The sequence below is a fragment of the Dama dama genome, chromosome 12 (assembly GCF_033118175.1).
Source record: "Dama dama isolate Ldn47 chromosome 12, ASM3311817v1, whole genome shotgun sequence".
NCBI lineage: Eukaryota > Metazoa > Chordata > Mammalia > Artiodactyla > Cervidae > Dama > Dama dama.
The window spans coordinates 77,298,322-77,317,065 of NC_083692.1; the positions used below are offsets into that span (position 1 = coordinate 77,298,322).

General features: G+C 41.6%; 1 pseudogene and 1 gene segment (V, D, J or C); both read left to right on the top strand.

Annotated features, from left to right (window-relative positions):
• Positions 1–3,592: 3,592 nt before the first annotated feature.
• LOC133066988 (T cell receptor alpha variable 17-like) lies at positions 3,593–4,601 on the top strand. The segment is given in 2 exon segments: positions 3,593–3,709; positions 4,120–4,601. Coding segments are annotated over 2 exon segments (534 nt in total).
• Positions 4,602–13,898: 9,297 nt separating this feature from the next.
• On the top strand, positions 13,899–16,349 carry LOC133066989 (uncharacterized; annotated as a pseudogene).
• Positions 16,350–18,744: the final 2,395 nt, after the last annotated feature.

The window sequence follows — 18,744 nt, forward strand, 5'->3', positions numbered from 1 at the left end:
CTGTGGGGCATTGTCTCTCTAGAGACTGACACTGAATTTACCTCTCAGATACAGAGTTGTCATCAGTTGTCAACTAGCTGTAGAATTTTTTAAAATAGGATTCTCATTACCTACTCTGTATAAGTTAATTTTTAAATAGCAAGTGTATTATTTTAGATATTAGTACCTTGAAAAATACTTCTGAAATAAAACTATGTAACAGCATGAAAATTCTCTTCTTGGCCCAGATGGGCTCCCCAGGTTTAAGTGACACAGTCCCATCTCTCCGACTGTGCTGCTACCTCATCCACACCACGTGTATCATCACCACATGCTGAAGTTCCTTAAAAGTGGAATGGTGCTTCCTGACATGTGACTGTTGATCTTTCTGCAGCTAATTTAGCCTTTCTTCTCATGTAATTGATGGACTCATACTATCCGAATAGGGGCAATCAGGAGAAAAATCATGGCAAATTGAAAAAGGAAAGTTTAATATAAAGAATTATTAACAAATAGCAGAGCATTATTTACTAATGAACTCTAAAGAACACTAGAAAGAACTCTAATGAACACAAGAATAACATCTGTAGGGAGACACTTATCTTTGGGACTATGCCAGAGTTTCACAGAAAGTTACACATTATAATATGTACTCTCTTCTCCTATCACAGTGGTGACTCAGGCTTCACTGGGGAGTGTGTGACTGTAGCCGGCTGGATGGGGAAGTTTGCCGAGGTGCCAGAGAAAAAGACTAACAAGCAGACAAACAGGTCCCAGGGCTCTAGCACAGTTTGTAGGAAGCTGGCAAAGGAGTACTGCTGAACTTGCTCGGGTGCCTGTGAAACTTGCCAAGAAACCACCCGGGGGCTGTCACTAAATGTTGCTGGAAGGGAGCATCACAGGTGTCCCACCGGATGGCCAAGCACCACAGGAGCAAGAAGTGTGGGACACACGCCAGGACCTGGAGGAGAAGCTGCCTCTTCTGCAGGGTCCTTTCCGCTCTCTCTACTGACAAAGCTTCACATCGTGCCAGCTGTCAAAGGAGAAATGTTTACAAGGTCCATGTCCAGAATTACACTCTGAATCTATGAAGGGGGAACTTGTAGTTCAAAGGCAATAAGTTGATAACTGGCTCATCTTTCATATACACTCCTCCACACACAGTTGAAATTTCAAGCAAGGGTAAAATGACTGTTTCCATCTAACAATCTAAGTCTGTCCTTTGAACAAATAAAGACATTCTCATCCTTTCTCCCAAATGAGGAGACCTGTGGTCCCAACAGTCACTACGGATCACTAGCTGTATTAATTACTTCTAAAATTCAGAGGAAATTCCACTGAAAATTCTGTTATGTGCAGACTAAATTGTAAAGTTAATCTCTCTCAAGTTGTATATAGAATAAGTATAGTGAGGAGAAGGAAGAAGAAAATGGCAGTGTACACAAAGGAACACATGAAAGTAAAGAGCAAGAAGAAAATGTAGAAAACTACTACATTTTTTGATTCCCAATTTGTTCTTGATGCTGCAATTGATATAGATGACTTTTTTTATTACACATTTTATATTTTCCCTGCTCACAGCCATAACCTCTGTGAATTGGGTTACTTACCTAGTGGTGTGACCCAATTCTTCATCCTCAAAGGATCTGAGTACTCAAAAATCTTGTCTTTTTATTGGTTGTTGTAATTTAACATTAACCTTTAGTATTGGGCATGGAAGTGCCAAGAGGCTCCCCTAGGAAATCTCCTGGGTTCCAGACATAGTCCTCTTTATATTCGATGTGTAGCAACAACCCCATTTCTCCTTGGTAATTGGTATCAACCACTTTAGTCAGTAGAGTAACCTCATTTTCTATTCATTGGTTGTGAGATGTATGTAGCCAAAATGCCACATCAAAGTCTTATCTTCCAGTTCAGTGAAACCATTGCTGGGTTCCCTGGGGAAAGCATTATTTCTTTTAGACAATAAGAACTAATACAGCTCAAAGTTACAAACATTACATGCAAAAATCTTGCTAGTGAGTTACTGAAAATAACAGTGAAGGACCCACTCCCAGGGCCACCTCCTTCATTTCTGGAATCATGCATTCTGGCAATGGGGGAGACAACACCGTTACTTATCTCTGCTGTAAAGCATACATTGCAGTCGATGAGACAGAATGCTGTCTTTTCAGAGTTGTTTTTCAACCGTTGCTCTTACAGAATCAATGTGTGTGAGAGTGCTCAGTCGTTCAGTCCCCTCTGTGACCCCATGGACTATAGTCCACCAGGCTTCTCTGTCCCTGGAATTTTTCAGGCAAGAATACTGGAGGGGGTTGCCATTTCCTACCCCAGGGGATCTTGCTGACCCAGGGCTCAAACCTGTGTTTCTTGCATCTCCTGTATTGGCAGGTGGATCCTTTATCACTGTGCCACCTGGGAAGCCCGTAGAATCAATAAGTCATGCTAAATTTAATCAGGTCAGCCATTCCTGGATGATAGGGTATGTGGTAAGAAAAACAATCCTGTGGGCGTGTGCCCATGGCTGTAATCTTTTGCTGTGAAAATAGTTTCTTCCTCAGAAGAAGTGCTGTGGGGAATATCTTGCTGAAATTAGGCATCCTGTGAGTTTATGAGGATGACGCTGGCAGAGTAAAATAGCGGGTATAAGTGTCTATTCCAGTGAGAACAAATCTCGGCCGTCTCCATCACAGGCGATATCTAATGTAATCCAGTCGTCACCAGGCATCTGGGGAGTCTCTCTGGGAATGACACCATATCAGGGACTCAGTATGAGTCTGTGTCATTGACAGATTAGGCTCTGAGCAATAGCATTAGCGAGGTCAAATTTGGTAAGTGCAAATCAGTGTTTCTGAGCTCAGGCATAACTTTCAGACTGCTAGCAAGGCTGGATCATGAAGTCATGAGACCAAAGTGATGAAGCAGGTTGCACTGAGATGTTCCTTCCTCTGCGATCTCTGCAACTTTTGAGAGTAGTTTGAGAAGGATCAGAGTTAACTCTTCCTTAAATGTTTGGTAGACTGACTCTATAGCTTTGGAGTCCAGTTCTCTGACCATATTGGAGATTCTGAGGCAAACCCAATATTAATTAACTTATTCCTTTTCTATTTAATTCAGCCAGAGTCAGTTTCTGTTACTCATAAATAAGAACCTTGACTGATTTACAATCTCATTCCAGCATTAGGCAAGTTAGGAAAAAAGAAGAAGGACATGGTATCAGAAGTGACTGTGAGAAGTCTAACCGTGCTCCTCAGAGGGGTTCTGTAAATACTGGGCATCAGTGTTCTTTCTTAATTGAGTTTTTAGTGCATAAGATTGTAGCTGTTCTCACTCTATGCTGGAACTGGAGTTCAACAAAGGCAGAGAATAGAACAGCTTTGTGATTTCCTCTGACCCAGCCCTAACACACTTCATCTTCCTTGAGTGGTTCTCTTTGCAGGATGATGTTGCCCCCACAAGATGGCATTGCCTCTCTCCTCAGACTCACTTTGTTTGAAATCAGCATGTTTGTATTGAAAGCAGAAGATTAAGCTTCCTTTGATTGGCTGGGTAAGAAACCCGAGACTCTCCCTGGGACTCAGAGGGACTGGATGAGTACACTCAGAGAGCTAGACTGAGGAACCTGGCTTTATTTCAGGACGAGAGCTGCGTCTTCCTTGATCCCCCTAAAGAAGAAGAATGGAGAAGCTTCTGGCTCTGTCTTTGGTGATTCTGTGGCTTCAGCTGGCCAGTGAGTTGGGGCTCTTGGTGATGGGAAGAGGGTGACCAAAGTTCAGAGCCCACAAGACTGAGGGGCAAAATCTTCTCTTTAATTGGGAAAAGTGAAAAGTGAAAGTGTTAGTTTCTCAGTCCTGTCTAACTCTTTGCGACCCGATGGACTAGCCCGCCAGGCTCCTCTGTCCATGGAAATTTCCAGACAAATTTCCAGGAGTGGGTTGCCATTCCCTGCTCCAGGAGATCTTCCTGACCCAGGGATCAAACCCACATCTCCTGCATTGGAGGAAGATTCTTTACCACTGTGCCATCAGGAAAGCCTGTTAATTGGGAAATGTACCCTCATTTTATGGAAGGAAATGCAAACACTAGCGAGTGAAAATACAGTGACTGACTCCTGGCCTCTGTCCTTGTGTTTCTGCCTAGAGGTGAATAGCCAGCAAGGAGAACAGAATCTTCAGACCCTGAGGATCCAGGAGGGTGAAAATGTCACCATGAACTGCAGTTATAAAAGTATTACTTTAACTGCCTTACAGTGGTACAGACAGGATTCAAGGCGAGGCTTTGTTCACCTGATTTTAATGCATTCAAATGAGAGACAGAAATATAGTGGGAGACTACACTTCACACTTGACAACTCCATCAAAAGCAGTTCCTTGTCCATCACGGCTTCTCAGGCTGAGGACGCTGCTACTTACCTCTGTGCTGCAGACCCACAGTGCTCAGCGGGCACCTGCAGCCCCAGCACAAACCTGCCAAGCTGTCTCTTAGAAGCCACAACAGTGTGCAGGGTTGGTGGTTTTGTCTTCCCACAAGGGAGAGTCTGCAAACGGCTAGCAACACAAAAGGGAGCTCCTCTCAAATTCCTGATGTTTTCGGTAGCGTGTCAGACTATGCAAAGGGCGTGAGGGAAACTGAAATGCCAGATTCAGCTCTGCCCATCCTGACTGTGTCTTTAGCCATATCATCGGTGTAGCAGCCTTCAGCTTCCTCAGTTTAAACAAAGGATTTACACTGGATAATCCTAAAGACCCTTCAAGTTCTAATTTTACCAGGTCACCTCTGGAGGATGAAAAAGGACTTCTCAGTATAGAAGGGCTCATCTGTTATATGTGTAGCCCCATCAAGACCTAGGTGGGGCTTTAAGATGCATGAGATGATTTTAATATTTCTTTAATTCCTTTATAGGAAACAGTAGATTCATCAGACATTAGAAATAAAAAGGATTTACGACTGTTTCAATGAAAGTTTTCACTTAAAAACTGAGTGAAAACGTTATGTGATAATAGACACAAAGATCTCAGTCTTTGGAGTAAAAGAGACAAAGATGTGCATCTGATTCTGCCGTTTACTATTTGTATGATTTCTAAGCTTCAATTTCTTCATTAAAGAGATGGGAATTTATCCGAAAGTCAGAATTTTTCCTCTTACAAGTGAGAGATGTATGTTTTCTTCTATCAGCCCCTAAAGTATTGTTTTTAGAAAGTGGATACTTCTGTTTATTATCACATTTATAACATTTTTCCATCCACTGTATTCTTGTTCCTGGTAAGAATAGTTTTCTTGATACAGTTTTGATGCTACTGAAAATGTGTTTGTGGACAAAGGGCATTTGTATTTATGTGACACTTGGTGGAAAAGGCAGGAGGGCAGGGGAAAGGTTGGAAGGACTGTGGTTCCCACATTCCAGACCTTAAACCACCACCATCACCTATATCAGAATCACCTAGAACACATTTGAAGATCTGGGTTATTAGGAGCTTACTCAATCAGACTGATGCAGTGATGTATTTTTAATGAACATCATTTATATCAGATATTGGTTCAGTTTCACATCACAAAAAACTCAGATAATGTTTTTAACAAGCTGGAATTCACTTCCCTCTCACATAAAGAAGCTCTATCGCATGTACCATGTGCAGTCCAGGGCTGGTATACTAGCTTCATAATTTTGTGAGGAATCAAGGGTTTTCTTTCTGGCTGTTTCTTGTCCTTAAATTATCACTTTGGTTTATATACTTTGCTGAAACAGCAAGAAGCCTATCCATTTTTTTCCACCTTCCAGGAAGAACGTCAGGAGGCAACTGAGCACATGCTGGCCACGTCATCCATTTTCAGAAGCTTCACCCCGCAGCTCCTACTTGAATTTCATTCACGAGTGTTAGTCCGTGTCTCCACATTTCTTCCATTGGCAAAGGAGCCTAGGATATCAGGATTTTTTCAGTCTCTGCATGTTGTCGCTCACAACAAAATTGTTGTTCTCAGTTCAATTCAGTTTAGTCGCTCAGTTGTATCCGACACTTTGCAATCCCGTGGACTGCAGCACGCCAGGCTTCTTTGTCCATCACCAATTCCCAAAATTTGCTCAAATTGATGTCCATTAAGTCTGTGATGCCATCTAACCATCTCATCCTCTGTCAGCCCCCTCTCCTTCTGCCTTCAATCTTCCCCAGCATCTGGGTCTTTTCCAGTGAATGAGTTCTTCACATCAGGTGGCCAAAGTATTGGAGCTTCATTTCGGCATCAACCTTCCAATGACTATTCAGGACTGATTTCCTTCAGGATTGACTGGTTTGATCTCCTTGCTGTCCAAGAGACTCTCAAGAGTCTTCTCCAACACCACAGTTCAAAAGCATCAGTTCTTCAGTGCTCAGCTTTCTTCATGGTCCAACTCTCACATCATACATGACTACTGGAAAAATCATAGATTTGACTATATGGACCTTTGTTGGCAAAGTAATGTCTCTGCCTTTTAATGTGCTGTCTAGGTTGGGATATCAGGACCTTTTCAATCTCAGCATGTTGTCACTCACAACAAAATTTTGGTTCTACCATAATTGAAAAAGACACATGTACCCCAGTTTATTGAAGCACTATTTACAATGGACAAGGAAGCAATCTAGATGCCCACTGACAGATGAATGGATAAGGAAGTCGTAGTACATATGCACAATGGAGTATCACTCAGCTATAAAAAAGAACACATCTGAGATGGTTCTAATGAGGTGGATGAACTTAAAGCCTATTGCACAGGGTGAAGTAAGCCAGAAGGAGAAAGACAAATATCATGTATTAATGCATAGATATGGAATCTAGAAAGATGGTGATGATGAACCTATTTGTAGGGCAGCAAAGGAGACACAGACATAAAGAACAGACTTTTGGTCACAGTGAGGAAGGGAGAGGGTGGGAAGACTTGAGAGAGTAGTCCTGAAATACATACATTACTATATGTAAAACAGATAGCCAGTGGGAATTTGCTGTATCATGCAGGGAACTCAAAGCTGATGCTCTTCTAACAATCTAGAGGGGTGGAAGGGGGAGGGAGGTGGGAGTGAGGTTTAAAAGGGAGGGGACACGTGTACACCTGTGGCTGATTCATGTTGATGTATGGCAGAAACCATCGCTAGAGTATAAAGTAACTATCCTCCAATTAAAAACAAAAAAATAAAGAATACAATCAACAAAGACCCAGTGTAGCACACAGGGAAATCTGCTCAGTATTCTGTAATAATCTAAGTGGGAAAAAATTTGAGAAAGAACAGGTTCATGTTTATGTAACTGAATCACTTTACTGTTCACTTGAAACTAACATGACACTGTCAATCAGCTATACTCCAACACAAAATAAAAATGAAAAAAAATTGTAGTTCTATTAGAGGTAGTAGAAAATGAGCATTCTATAGGCAAATAGCAGTTTCTGCTGTACTCTCAATATCGGGTATATTAAGACTCATGTAGGTTTGTTTGTTGGTTTAGTGATATTCATTTTTGAAGTACTGTCTTCAGTCTGCTTCCCAGTTCTGTTGACTTTGCTTCCTAAAAGTCCTCTAGAAGATGTCACAATCCCCACAACCCAACTCACCTCCACAATCCTCATTAAAAATCCATCTTAGTCTCTTGTTCAACACTTAACACACCCCATCACTCTTCCATGTAGTCTCTTGTACCAAAGTGAGAGCGATTTTGTCAGAGTGCAAATTTTAGCCTGTCAGTCACCTGGATCTGCATTTGCTCTGAGGATAAAGAAAAGCTGCCTCTCCAACTTCATTTCATTGTGTCCTAATCTCTCTGTCTCTGTCTCTCCCTCTCTCTCCAACAATACTGATGTTAAGTTTGTCAACGGCACTATTTTTCTCCTATATAATCCATTCATAGAAATTTTAGGTGATTTTATTTTTTTCTTTTCCTAAAATTCTTTTCCTTGCTTCAAAAGAGTTAAAAACATAGTCAATGCCTACTCATTCTTGTATACTTGTCCAAGAGTCAATAGCTAAGGAAAGCTTAGTGGATATTTTTAGAATTACAGACCTCTGCATTTTCAGGTTTGTGATTTATTTTTATTTCTTTCATTACTCTTTAAGGTTTATTTTCAATCCTACTCTGTGGTCTCCTTAATGGTAGTGTCCATATCTGTATTTTTCATTCTCGAAAACTCAGCATCAGTGTATCTTAAGCATTTGTTGTTGTTGTTTAGTTGCTAAGTCGTGTCCAGCTCTTTGTGACCTCATGGACTGTAGCCTGCAAGACTCCTCTCTCCACTGGATTTCCAGGTGAGAATACTGGAGTGGGTTGCCATTTCCTCCTCCAGGGGATCTTCCTGACCCAGGGATCGAACCCACATCTCCTACATCGGCAGGTGGATTCTTTACCACTGAGCCACCCGGGAAGTATCTTTGCCATTAGCATCATTCAATTTCCTTCTTCTTTTCTATCCATTACTGTGTTCTTTATTTTAAGCCTCCTCAAAAAGCTATGATAATATTTAGTGAAAAAAGTAATCTTTAGAGGTTTATGGATAAATTCTTGAAGTATAGATGCGATTGGCAAAGGATAGCCACAGGGCAAAGTAGCTTGATACTTATGTTTGTAAATAAAGTTTTGTTGGAAGACAGCCATGCTCATTCAGTTATGCATTGACCATGGATGCTTTGTGCTATACCAGCATAGTTGTAGCAGAGACTGTACGACTTCAAAACCTAAACTATTTACTATTTGACCCTTTATGGACAAAAAAGTCTGCCAAACTACAGGGTGTAGGAATTACATTAGAATTTTTCAATTTGGATTTTTTTGTTTGATGACAACAAATTAAATAATAAAGGCATATTTCTAATCATCTGTTGGGCCAATTTAGAATACTCCCTGTCTTTCTGAAGATTTTGTGTTATGTCATTTTTTTAATCTAATTAAAGACAAATGCAATGATGACACTTTACAAATAAAAGCATCATGGGTCTTTAAATGGATAAAAGTTTTAAGAATATTTTTTAAACATTTAAAAAGTTTGAATGTATCAACATGGAATTCAGTAGAAAAAAGAGTAGCAGTAAATGCACAATATTTTTTTCAGTGCTGATTTTTTGATGCTTTGTTCAATAATAGAGTTATATAATGCTGACTTAAATGGATATTTTTGAATAGAAGTAAAAATACTGGAAATCACTAATCACAGTAATTCAGACAATAGTGCATTAAGCTCCAAATCATTTTAATCAGGTGAATTATTGAATGACACCATCTATAGCTTTCTTCTAATGAGATTTCACCACCTCTTTAGTTTCAGCAAAATATCACTCCTCACATTAATGTTTTAATATGAATTTTATTAATTTTGTATTTTGTATGCATGAGTTTCCCTGATAGCTCAGTTGGTAAAGAATCTACCTGCAATGCAGGAGACCCTGGTTCGATTTCTAGATTGGGAAGATCCGTTGGAGAAGTGATAGGTTACCATTCCATATTCTAGAGCTTTGCTTGTGGCTCAACTGGTAAAGAAATCCATCTGCAATGTGGGAGATCTGGATTTGATCCCTGGGTTGGGAAGATCCCTGGAGAAGGGAAAGGCTATCCACTCCAGTATTCTGGCCTGGAGAATCCCATATAGTTCATGGGGTCATAAAGAATCGGACACGACTAAGCGACTTTCACTTTGGTGATTAAGAACTGTGAACCGAAGACATTTATACTTAACCTGAGTTTTGTATGTATCAGTTCAGTTCAGTTGCTCAGTCATGTCTGACTCTTTGCAACCCCGTGAATCACAGCACACCAGGCCTCCCTGTCCATCACCAATTCCCGGAATTTACTCAAACCCATGTCCATCGAGTCGGTGATGCCATCCAGCCATCTCATCCTCTGTCATCCCCTTCTCTTCCTGCCCGCAATCCTTCCCAGCATTAGGGTTAATGCTATAATATTTTTTAAATAGTCTGTATGAGAGTGGTCTCTTACATGAAGAACTGTGTCTTAGTTTTGAGAAATACCTAATGCCCCTGTGTTCAGACCCTAGACAAGCGTCTGGAAGAAGCTCATCATACCATGGGCCTGAGAACTATTTCTTGTAGAGACTATACTTCATAAACAGATCATTGTATACCCAGACATGTCCACTCATTCACTTATTCATTCATTTTTCAAATATTTTTAAACCATTTGCTCTGAACTAGCATTCTGTATATTTTGAGAAGTTGGCCACTGAGATTAATAAGTTCCTGATCTCAGGTGCATGAAACCTAGTTTGAAAAACAACACACAAATGATTCCAATATGGTGTAGAAATGACAGTGATATATGTGCATACAAGGTATGGTGGGAAGAGAGGTGGGTCCTAAGTCAGCCTGAAGGATTGGATCAGTACTTTCACAAGGAGTTGGCATGTAAATTGGTTCTTAAAGAAGGAATAAAAAGTTGCCTAGGCGAAGATTCTGGGCAGAAAGGAAGAACATTCTAAGCAGAGACAGCTCATCCCCTAGTTCTAGGGGACCAGTGAGGGAAATGACAAGAAGAGATCTCAGTACAGTCTTTTTTCACACTCATACTGTAACTTAAGTTGCTTAAACGAGCTTATTGCTCAATGTGATCAGACAATAGATGCTGGGTCTTGGAAAGCCTTAAGGGAACTGTATTTCTCTGCATCTTAAAGACAGATGAATTACCAACTGTCTCAACCTCGGGCACCATTGCTAAGTCTGCAGAAATTATTTGGTGCTTCCTTCCTGAACCCTACGCACACCCCAGATGCCTATTTCCCTTCTATGCCTACAACTTGAGCTCTTTTACAGGGTAAATACCAGACGTACCCTGGAGAAGGAAATGGAAACCCACTCCAGTATTCTTACCTGGAGAATCCCGTGGACAGAGGAGCCTGGTGGGCTACAGTCCATGGGGTCGCAAAGAGTCGGACACGACTGAGCGACTTCACTTCACTTCACCAGACATACAGCAGACTGCAGGAACAGAGGGAGAACGACAGAGGGCGCTGCTCCCCCTCGCTGGTGGTTTGATACCAATTCATCTTTCATTTCTGAGAACCTTTCTCTCTTGCTCCGCCTACAGCATGATCGTGTAGGGGAGTTTGGCTTGCATAACGCATGAACCAAGATTTTCTTGAAGATTTCAACAAAAGATCAAGAAACTAGAGGAATAGTGTTTTCAACTTTCCTGTATCCCCAAACACAGCCTCCCACTGCTTCTGAGCCAGCTATGCTGTCTGCTTTGTGCTTAGGACTTGTGATCTTGTTGACAATGCATGAGTAACATTTATTTAAAATTTCTAAGATGTTCTATTCCTTGGTTTTAGGATGGCATGTAACCTCTGTCAAGTGGGAGATGGTCCCTCTTCCTTAGCCAACTTAACAAAGTCTTACCGTGTGTGTGTGTGTTATTTTTTTTTTTTTTTTAAGGAGGGACCAGTGGAGACTCGGTGACCCAGACAGAAGGCGTTGTTACCCTCCCCGAGAAGGCACCTCTGACTCTGATATTGGACCTACCAGTCCAGCTATCCAGTTGCTCTTTTCTGGTATGTCCAGCACCAAAACAAAGAGCTTGAGCTGCTCCTGAGAAGCTCATTAGGAAACCAGGTGACCAGCAGAGGTTTTGAAGCCACTCATACCTCGAGTTACAGCTCCTTCCACCTGCAGAAATCCTCTGTGCAAACATCAGACTCAGCTGTGTACTACTGCGCTCTGAGGGACACAGTGAGGGAGGCTGCAGGGGGAGCTGAACGCAAACCCAAGGGCACAGATGGGGTCAGGCTGTGGGCAGCTCTCCAGAGTTCTATGCCAGAGGCATCCCCAAAGCACTTTCAGCTCTGAAGCTCAGAGCTAATAACCTTGGAATTTCTTGGATTGCCCTACAGAGAGGAATCTGGGGTGGCACAGTGTAAAGAGGAACCTAAGCGCTTTTCTCCAGAAATGCCTGTTTTCAGCCCATTCACATTGCCCCAAAAGGCACAGAATCCCTTGAAGTGTCATTAACCTTCAGTGACAATTCAGTTGATATATGCTGAAATATTTCACAACCTGTTAATGAAAACTCCCAGGAACATTGTTAATGGATGACTGTGTGATCTGGAAGGTAGTCTCTGGTTTTTACAATTCAGACTAGGATTGTATGTCTTGCTGAGATACACCTGCAGACACTCCATCTTCAGTGACTAGGAGCTTTATTCTCTCTTCCCTTGACTTTTCCATCCCCTCTGGTTGCTACAGCAATGCTGCTACCTAAGTAAGTTCCAGGAGGAGAGTTTTCTGACAAGATATTCCTTCTGTCAATGGCCCTGTGGGTCGAAGCAGTCCCGTTGGTAAATATTGCATGCATGATGTGTATTGTTTGTATTCAAACAGGGTACAGGGTATTCTCTTTGCAGTAATAACATCACCTCAGGGGAAATTTATTCATCAGTCAGTCAGACTTCTGATACATGGAAGAAGTGTTTATGTACTATTACAATAACTTTGGGGTGGAGTGAGCTTTTCACCTGCTCCAAGAAACTAGGAGCAAGTATCACCCACCCCCAAGGCAGGAACATCTCCCCACTCCTCTGCTCATGAGCAGGAATGTGGAGCAACTTGGGTCGGTGCTCTGCATCTCTGCAACAATCATGCCCGTTGCACAGAGCATCCCCTCTGCATCTCTGAAGGTGGAACTCCTGTCCGCACCTTTGGGGACCAAACTTTCTGGAAGGAGAGTGGGGGACCAGAAGGTGTGAAAAGAGATAAAGTTTACTGCCAGGCAGACAGGGAGTTGTGGCCTAGACACTGATTATTTGTCATCTCATAATTTATAAGCACAGCAATCAAAATACAGAGTTTAATAGTTAGAATAGTTTTAATTGTCCTGGAGGATGTAGTCCCCGTCCTCATTTAACATGGTGGATGTCTGGACACCTACCTGAAGGTCAGTGCAGACTTCCTCCCTAACATCCTGGAGTCCTGCATACTGGGTGTTGGCCACCTGAGCACTGGGGCTTCAACATCATGATAAACAGTCCAGAGAAAGGGAGAGGGAGATGAAAAGACAAAAATAAATCTTACAGTGGGAAAAAAGTATTCAAGCAGGTTTTATTCCTTGGTGGTAACTGTATTAGCTCTCTGATACAATTCTGGTCTGATCTCTCATTCCACATCTCTGGGTCCAGGCTAGTGGGACTACAGACAAAATTTGTTTCATGTATTTTGTCCAGTTTTCTAGTTGTAAGGTCAACTCTACCTTTAACTGTGAAAAAGAAGTAATGGTGACTCTTTTTTTTGTATTTTTAAAAATGTGTCATTTTATGATGGTAGGGTATGTAATAATAACCTTATCATTCAATCACATATTATTTGAGACCTGCTGTAGATAAGGTTTCCTCCATGGCATGTTGACTGAGTCTTGGGGATGAACAGAGCTAATTCAGGCAAAGAACTTGAGGAGAGGAAGGAGCACTTTCTATTCAGGGAGATCCTTCTCTGATTCATGGGAATCTTGGAGACATATGGAAGGAAGAAATCTCTGACTATTCCATCTAGAAATTGTAACTGGGGTTTCTTGCGAAGCTAGAGATACCTGTACCATGCAAAAAATTATGGAAGTAATAATAGTTTGCCTAAGCACGCTTATGTTTAGGACTCTCTTCTTAGGGTCCTGTCCCATTCTCCTCTATGTAATCCCACAAACTATTATCAGGAGAAATAGGTCAGACCTGACTGTGGTGCAATTTTCATCATGACCACCAGAGGGCGGGGGCTTCCTTCAGATGCGGTTCCTCACGGTATTCAGGAGCTGGTTTCGCTTGCCTGCTTTGCAGCCACAATCAGAAAATTGCCGCTGTGCAGAAAGGGGCTCTCAGTTTCTGAGTGAGGAGCTTCTGTAACATCCAGATGGAGACTAGATTTATTAGATTTGTGTATTCCAGGGAACAAGGATCGTTTTCTTTTGCCAGCATGCATTCTGCCACTCACTCAGTTCTTCTGATCATCTTAATATTCAATAAGTAACATTTTATCCTAAATGTTTATGATTTTTCATTTTCCTATGATTATAGGTAAGTTTTATTTTTCTTCTCTAGCTGAAAACTCTCCTCCTGTGCATTTCTACAATAACTAAGTGATTCTCTTGTAGGAGGGACCAATGGTGACTCAGTGAACCAGACAGAAGGCCCAGTGACTGTCTCAGAGGGGGCTCTCATGACCCTGAACTGCACTTACCAGACTGCTGATTCGGCTCCCTATCTTTTCTGGTATATCCAGCATCTCAACAAAGCTCCTCAACTCCTCCTGAAGGGCTTAACAGCAGACAAGAAGGTAGAGCATGAAGGTTTTCAGGCCACTCTTATTAAGAGGGACAGCTCCTTCCACCTGCAGAGACGGGCAGTGCAAACATCAGACTGGGCTGTGTACTCCCGTGTTCCAAGTGAGACGTGACTCAGGGCTGCAGGGGGAGCTGAGCACAAGCTCAGAGCGCAGATCGGGCTCTGGCTGTGGGCAGACCCGGAAGGGGTTGTTGTTTCTGTCTTCAGTTTTTTATGCTAGCTGTGTTTATTTGCTGTGTTTATTTGCTAAGTCATGTCCGACTCTTTTGCGACCCTATGACTGTAGTGGTCTTCTCTGTCCATGGGATTTCCCAGGCAAGAAGACTGGAGAGGGTTGCCATTTCTTTCCCCTGGGAATTATCCTGACCCAGGAATGGTACCCATGTCTCCTGTTTGGCAGGCAGATTCTTTACCACTGAGCCACCTGGGAAGCCCCTGTTTTATGCCAGAGGCATCGTCAAAGTACTTCCAGCTCTGAAGCTCAGCGCCAAGAACCCTGGAATTCTTGCATTGGTCTACAGAGGGGAATCTGGGAGGGGACAGTGAAAAGAGGAATCTAAAAGGCCTTCTCCAGAAGTGCCTGTTTTTAGCCCAGTCACATTCCCCCAGGTGGCATAGAATTCCTGGAAGTGACAATAACTATTTTCAATCACAGTTCAGTTGATATATGCTGAAATATGTCACAACCTGTTGATGAAAACTCCCAGGGCACCTCATTCATGGATGAATGTATGACCTTGAAGCTACTGTCTGATTTTTATAATCCAAACCAGAATTTTATGTCTTGCTGAGTTTCACCTGCAGACACTCCATCTTTAGTGACTGGGAGCTTTACACTCTCTTCCCTTGACTTTTCCAACTCTTATGGTTGCTCAATAAATGCTGCTGCTGTGAGTCCCATGAAGATGGTTTTCTGAGAAGATATTCCTTCTGTCAAGGGCCCTGTGGGTCAGAGCAGTCTAGTCAATGAACATTTTGTGCATGAGGTGTCTTGCTTATATGATGCTGACACAGCCCACCCTCATCTTGTCATCATGGCAGCTCTTTACAGAATGCTAGGTCAGGATCCCGATTCTGGTCTTGGGGATCTGTGCTGTGAGAAATTTTGGACATGAACATGACCACGTAACCTGACAATTATCTTTATCACTGTATTGAGGCCTCTGATCCTTTTGAAGTGTGTCAAATTCAGTGACCAAGCAAATACTTGGTCTGTTAGTGAAAAGAGGGCACATGGACTCCTGTTGACTGGGATTCTAAGTTCTTAACATATTCACAGCGTTCCCACAGCAGAGCAGAAAACAGAGAAATGTGCGGCTCTCACTGTAACTTGCAATGAATGAAACTCACCGAGAGAAACTCGTCCTGGCATTCTGGAGGTCTCTGAACCTCACCTGTCCTTTATCCCTCTTGTGTGATTCTGCGGGACTGACAGGCACAGATGAAGGTTACAGAGCCTGAGCCTTCTTTGATTTCAGAGGCTCTTAAGAAAAAGAAAATGAAATTACAAAATCAAGTTTCTTGGCCCAGGACACTAAGGCATCCTGAAATACAAGCTGAATTTGCTTCATGGTAAACCCTCTTCATAAATTTTACCTTCCTCTTTAAAATCAAAGCATTATAACCATCTTATATCTTTTTGTTCTGATATTGGCAGGTTAGAACCCCCTAGGACTCTTTCTGTCCCAGAACTTGATCTGTAATTAATATGAGTATTTTCAGCTTTATCACTTTTTAAATAACAGCTTTATAAAAATTCACGTATCATCAACATCCTGCTTTTAACAGTACAATTGAGTGGTTTTAGCCTGTTCACAGAGTTGTGCAGTCATCAATACTATCTGATTCCAGAACTCCATTCCAGGAAGAAATTTTGTACCCATTAGCAGCCACTCCCATTCCCTGTTTCCCCCAGACACTGGCCTCCACCCCTCTGTTCTCTGTCTCTGTGGATCTGACGGTTCTGGGCGTTTTCTGGAGGTGGAATCAGACAGCAATGATGGCGCCCGTCTGCTCACACCTGGAGGACTCTCTCCATGGCGCGTCTCTACATCAGCTCTTCACTACTCCTCATGCTCAGTAATAGGCTGCTCTGTGATCCCACCTATTCTCCTTATCTGTTCTTCCCTTGAAGGATGATTGTTTTGGAAACATTTTGGTTGTCTCCACTTTTTAGCTCTTATAAATAAAGCTGGTGTGAGCACTACACTCATGTGCAGGAGCTCCATTGTTCTAAATGAATGTACTTACAGTGAGAGGTTTGACTTTTCGTGTTTTCATATTTGTTTCATTTCATTTTGCTTTATTTGGTACCAACATTTCCTTATGGACATAAAATGACTACAAGAGAAAATGCTCTTTAAAATTATGACTTAATGCTTACATGAGATAGAATCATTCCAAGCTACACCTGCATTAATTTAGGAAAGCTTTTGAGCACCTACTCATATGTGTCATATGAATAAGTGTTGAGAATACAGTAAACATGACCGAGTTTCCTGCTCTAGGATTGTATTTCTTTAAGACACCACACATGTCCTAAAACAATGTTTTTTCCACAAATCATTTTATTCACTCACTGAGCTCTGTTTGTCCCCAGTATGTGACATTGACAGGTTTATGGGCAATGGGCTAAGCATTTTAAATCCCTCTCCACCTCTTCAGGTAGATACTAGTAAACTTCCAACTTACAAATGACAAAATTGAGGTGTAGAGATGTTTAGTAACTTAATTAAGGTTACATAACCAGTTAGGAGCAGAGTTTGGGTAGGACCTCAATCAGTCTGATGCATGGCTAATATTCTTAAAAGCTACTTGATAGAACCATCATGGAATCTGTTTCTTTTTTGTTAAATGCCATTGCATTTTTAGAATTTTATAATTTTTGAAGTTTTCATTTGATGAAAAATAAGTTAATGGAATAATGAAAGCTGTACTTTACTCAATGGGCAATCATAGGAGTCTATATATATTCTTGAACACTGAAGCCAAAAAATTGCAGTCATCATCTTTTATGTCTTTGACCATAAGGTTGCTCAGATTCTCTGTGATTGAATATTCTAGGGCTTATAGATGAGCCTTAGCAGCCATATTAAAGGGGACATACATTACAGGTCTTTGCCATGTTAATGAGGACTATATTTTTCAGGAAAAAAAAAAAAGCAAACCCTTCACATGGCAAATATGTCTCCTCATTGAGACTATAAGACACAGCATTTTCTGTTCTGCTACAGTGTATATATTATTAAAGCAAATTCTTTTTTAGACAATTAGTAAATATGGGCCTGGGCTCCTGGGGGCTCAGTGGTAAAGAATCTGCCTGCCAAAGGAGAAGATCTTCAGGAGGAGTTCAATCCCTGGGTCGAGAAGACCCCTGGAGAAGGATATAGCAACCCACCCCAGGATTCTTGCCTCGGAAATCCCATGGACAGAGAAGCCTGGTGGGTTACAGTTCTTGGGGTTGCAAAGAGTCAGACACAACTTACTGACTAAACAGCAACAAATACGGGTATGATGAGAAAGTTTCATTGATTTTTCTAAGCACTTCAGTAATTTGTACCAAAGCCAAAACTTTCAAAGGCAATTTTCTATCAATAAAAAAGCCTAAAATCTAGTGTTTGCTTTAGTGGCTTCAAGAATTTCTAGGGTTTTCAAGTGAAAGCTACCTGAAAAAGCTGAGAGGGAGGGTAAAAAGAATGCTGGTCCATCTTCATCTCTAGCATTAAGCAAACTGATTTATCAGGAATTCTTCAGGTCAGAATACTGGAGTGGGTAGTCATTCCCTTCTCCAGGGGACCTTCTCAACCCAGGGATCAAACCCAGGTCTTCCACTTTGCAGGAGGATTCTTTACCAGCCGAGCCACCAGGGAAAGCCCTTATGAAGAACAATAATATTTAAAATTTTGATGACCTTGGTCTTACATGTTCTCATGGACCTATGTCTGGAGCAGTGAGACACAGCTCCCGATATTAAGATGGCAAAGAGTTTTAAGACTATGATGCAAGGAACAGATGTCAGTGGAGATTGAACTCTGCTGGCATTTCTAATAGGATTTCTATTGCTTTTGATAATGCTTTGGCTCCAGACATGTATTTTTAGGGTTTTTCCCATCCCAATTTTGACCATAATTAATGGGTGTGGTTTGGAAGTGTTGGGGGTGATTCAGAAATACATGTAATGAGTTTTAACAGGAATTCTTATATTTAGGCACTGACTAAAATTTTCTGAATTTACTTTTGTTTACACACATATACACATGTAAATTGTGATCACATATACATGTATTTCTCCCCTTGCTGCTATTTAACATGGCACACACTTGACAGATTTTGTGACGCAGAGGCAAGATATGAAATCGTCCAGAGACAGCAAAATATTTCACAGGTAACTTTTACTAGATTCCATAGGAGGCAGAAACAAAGATTGAAGCGAAAAATTCTGCCTTTCTGTTAGAGTTGAAACCCCATGATTACTTTTT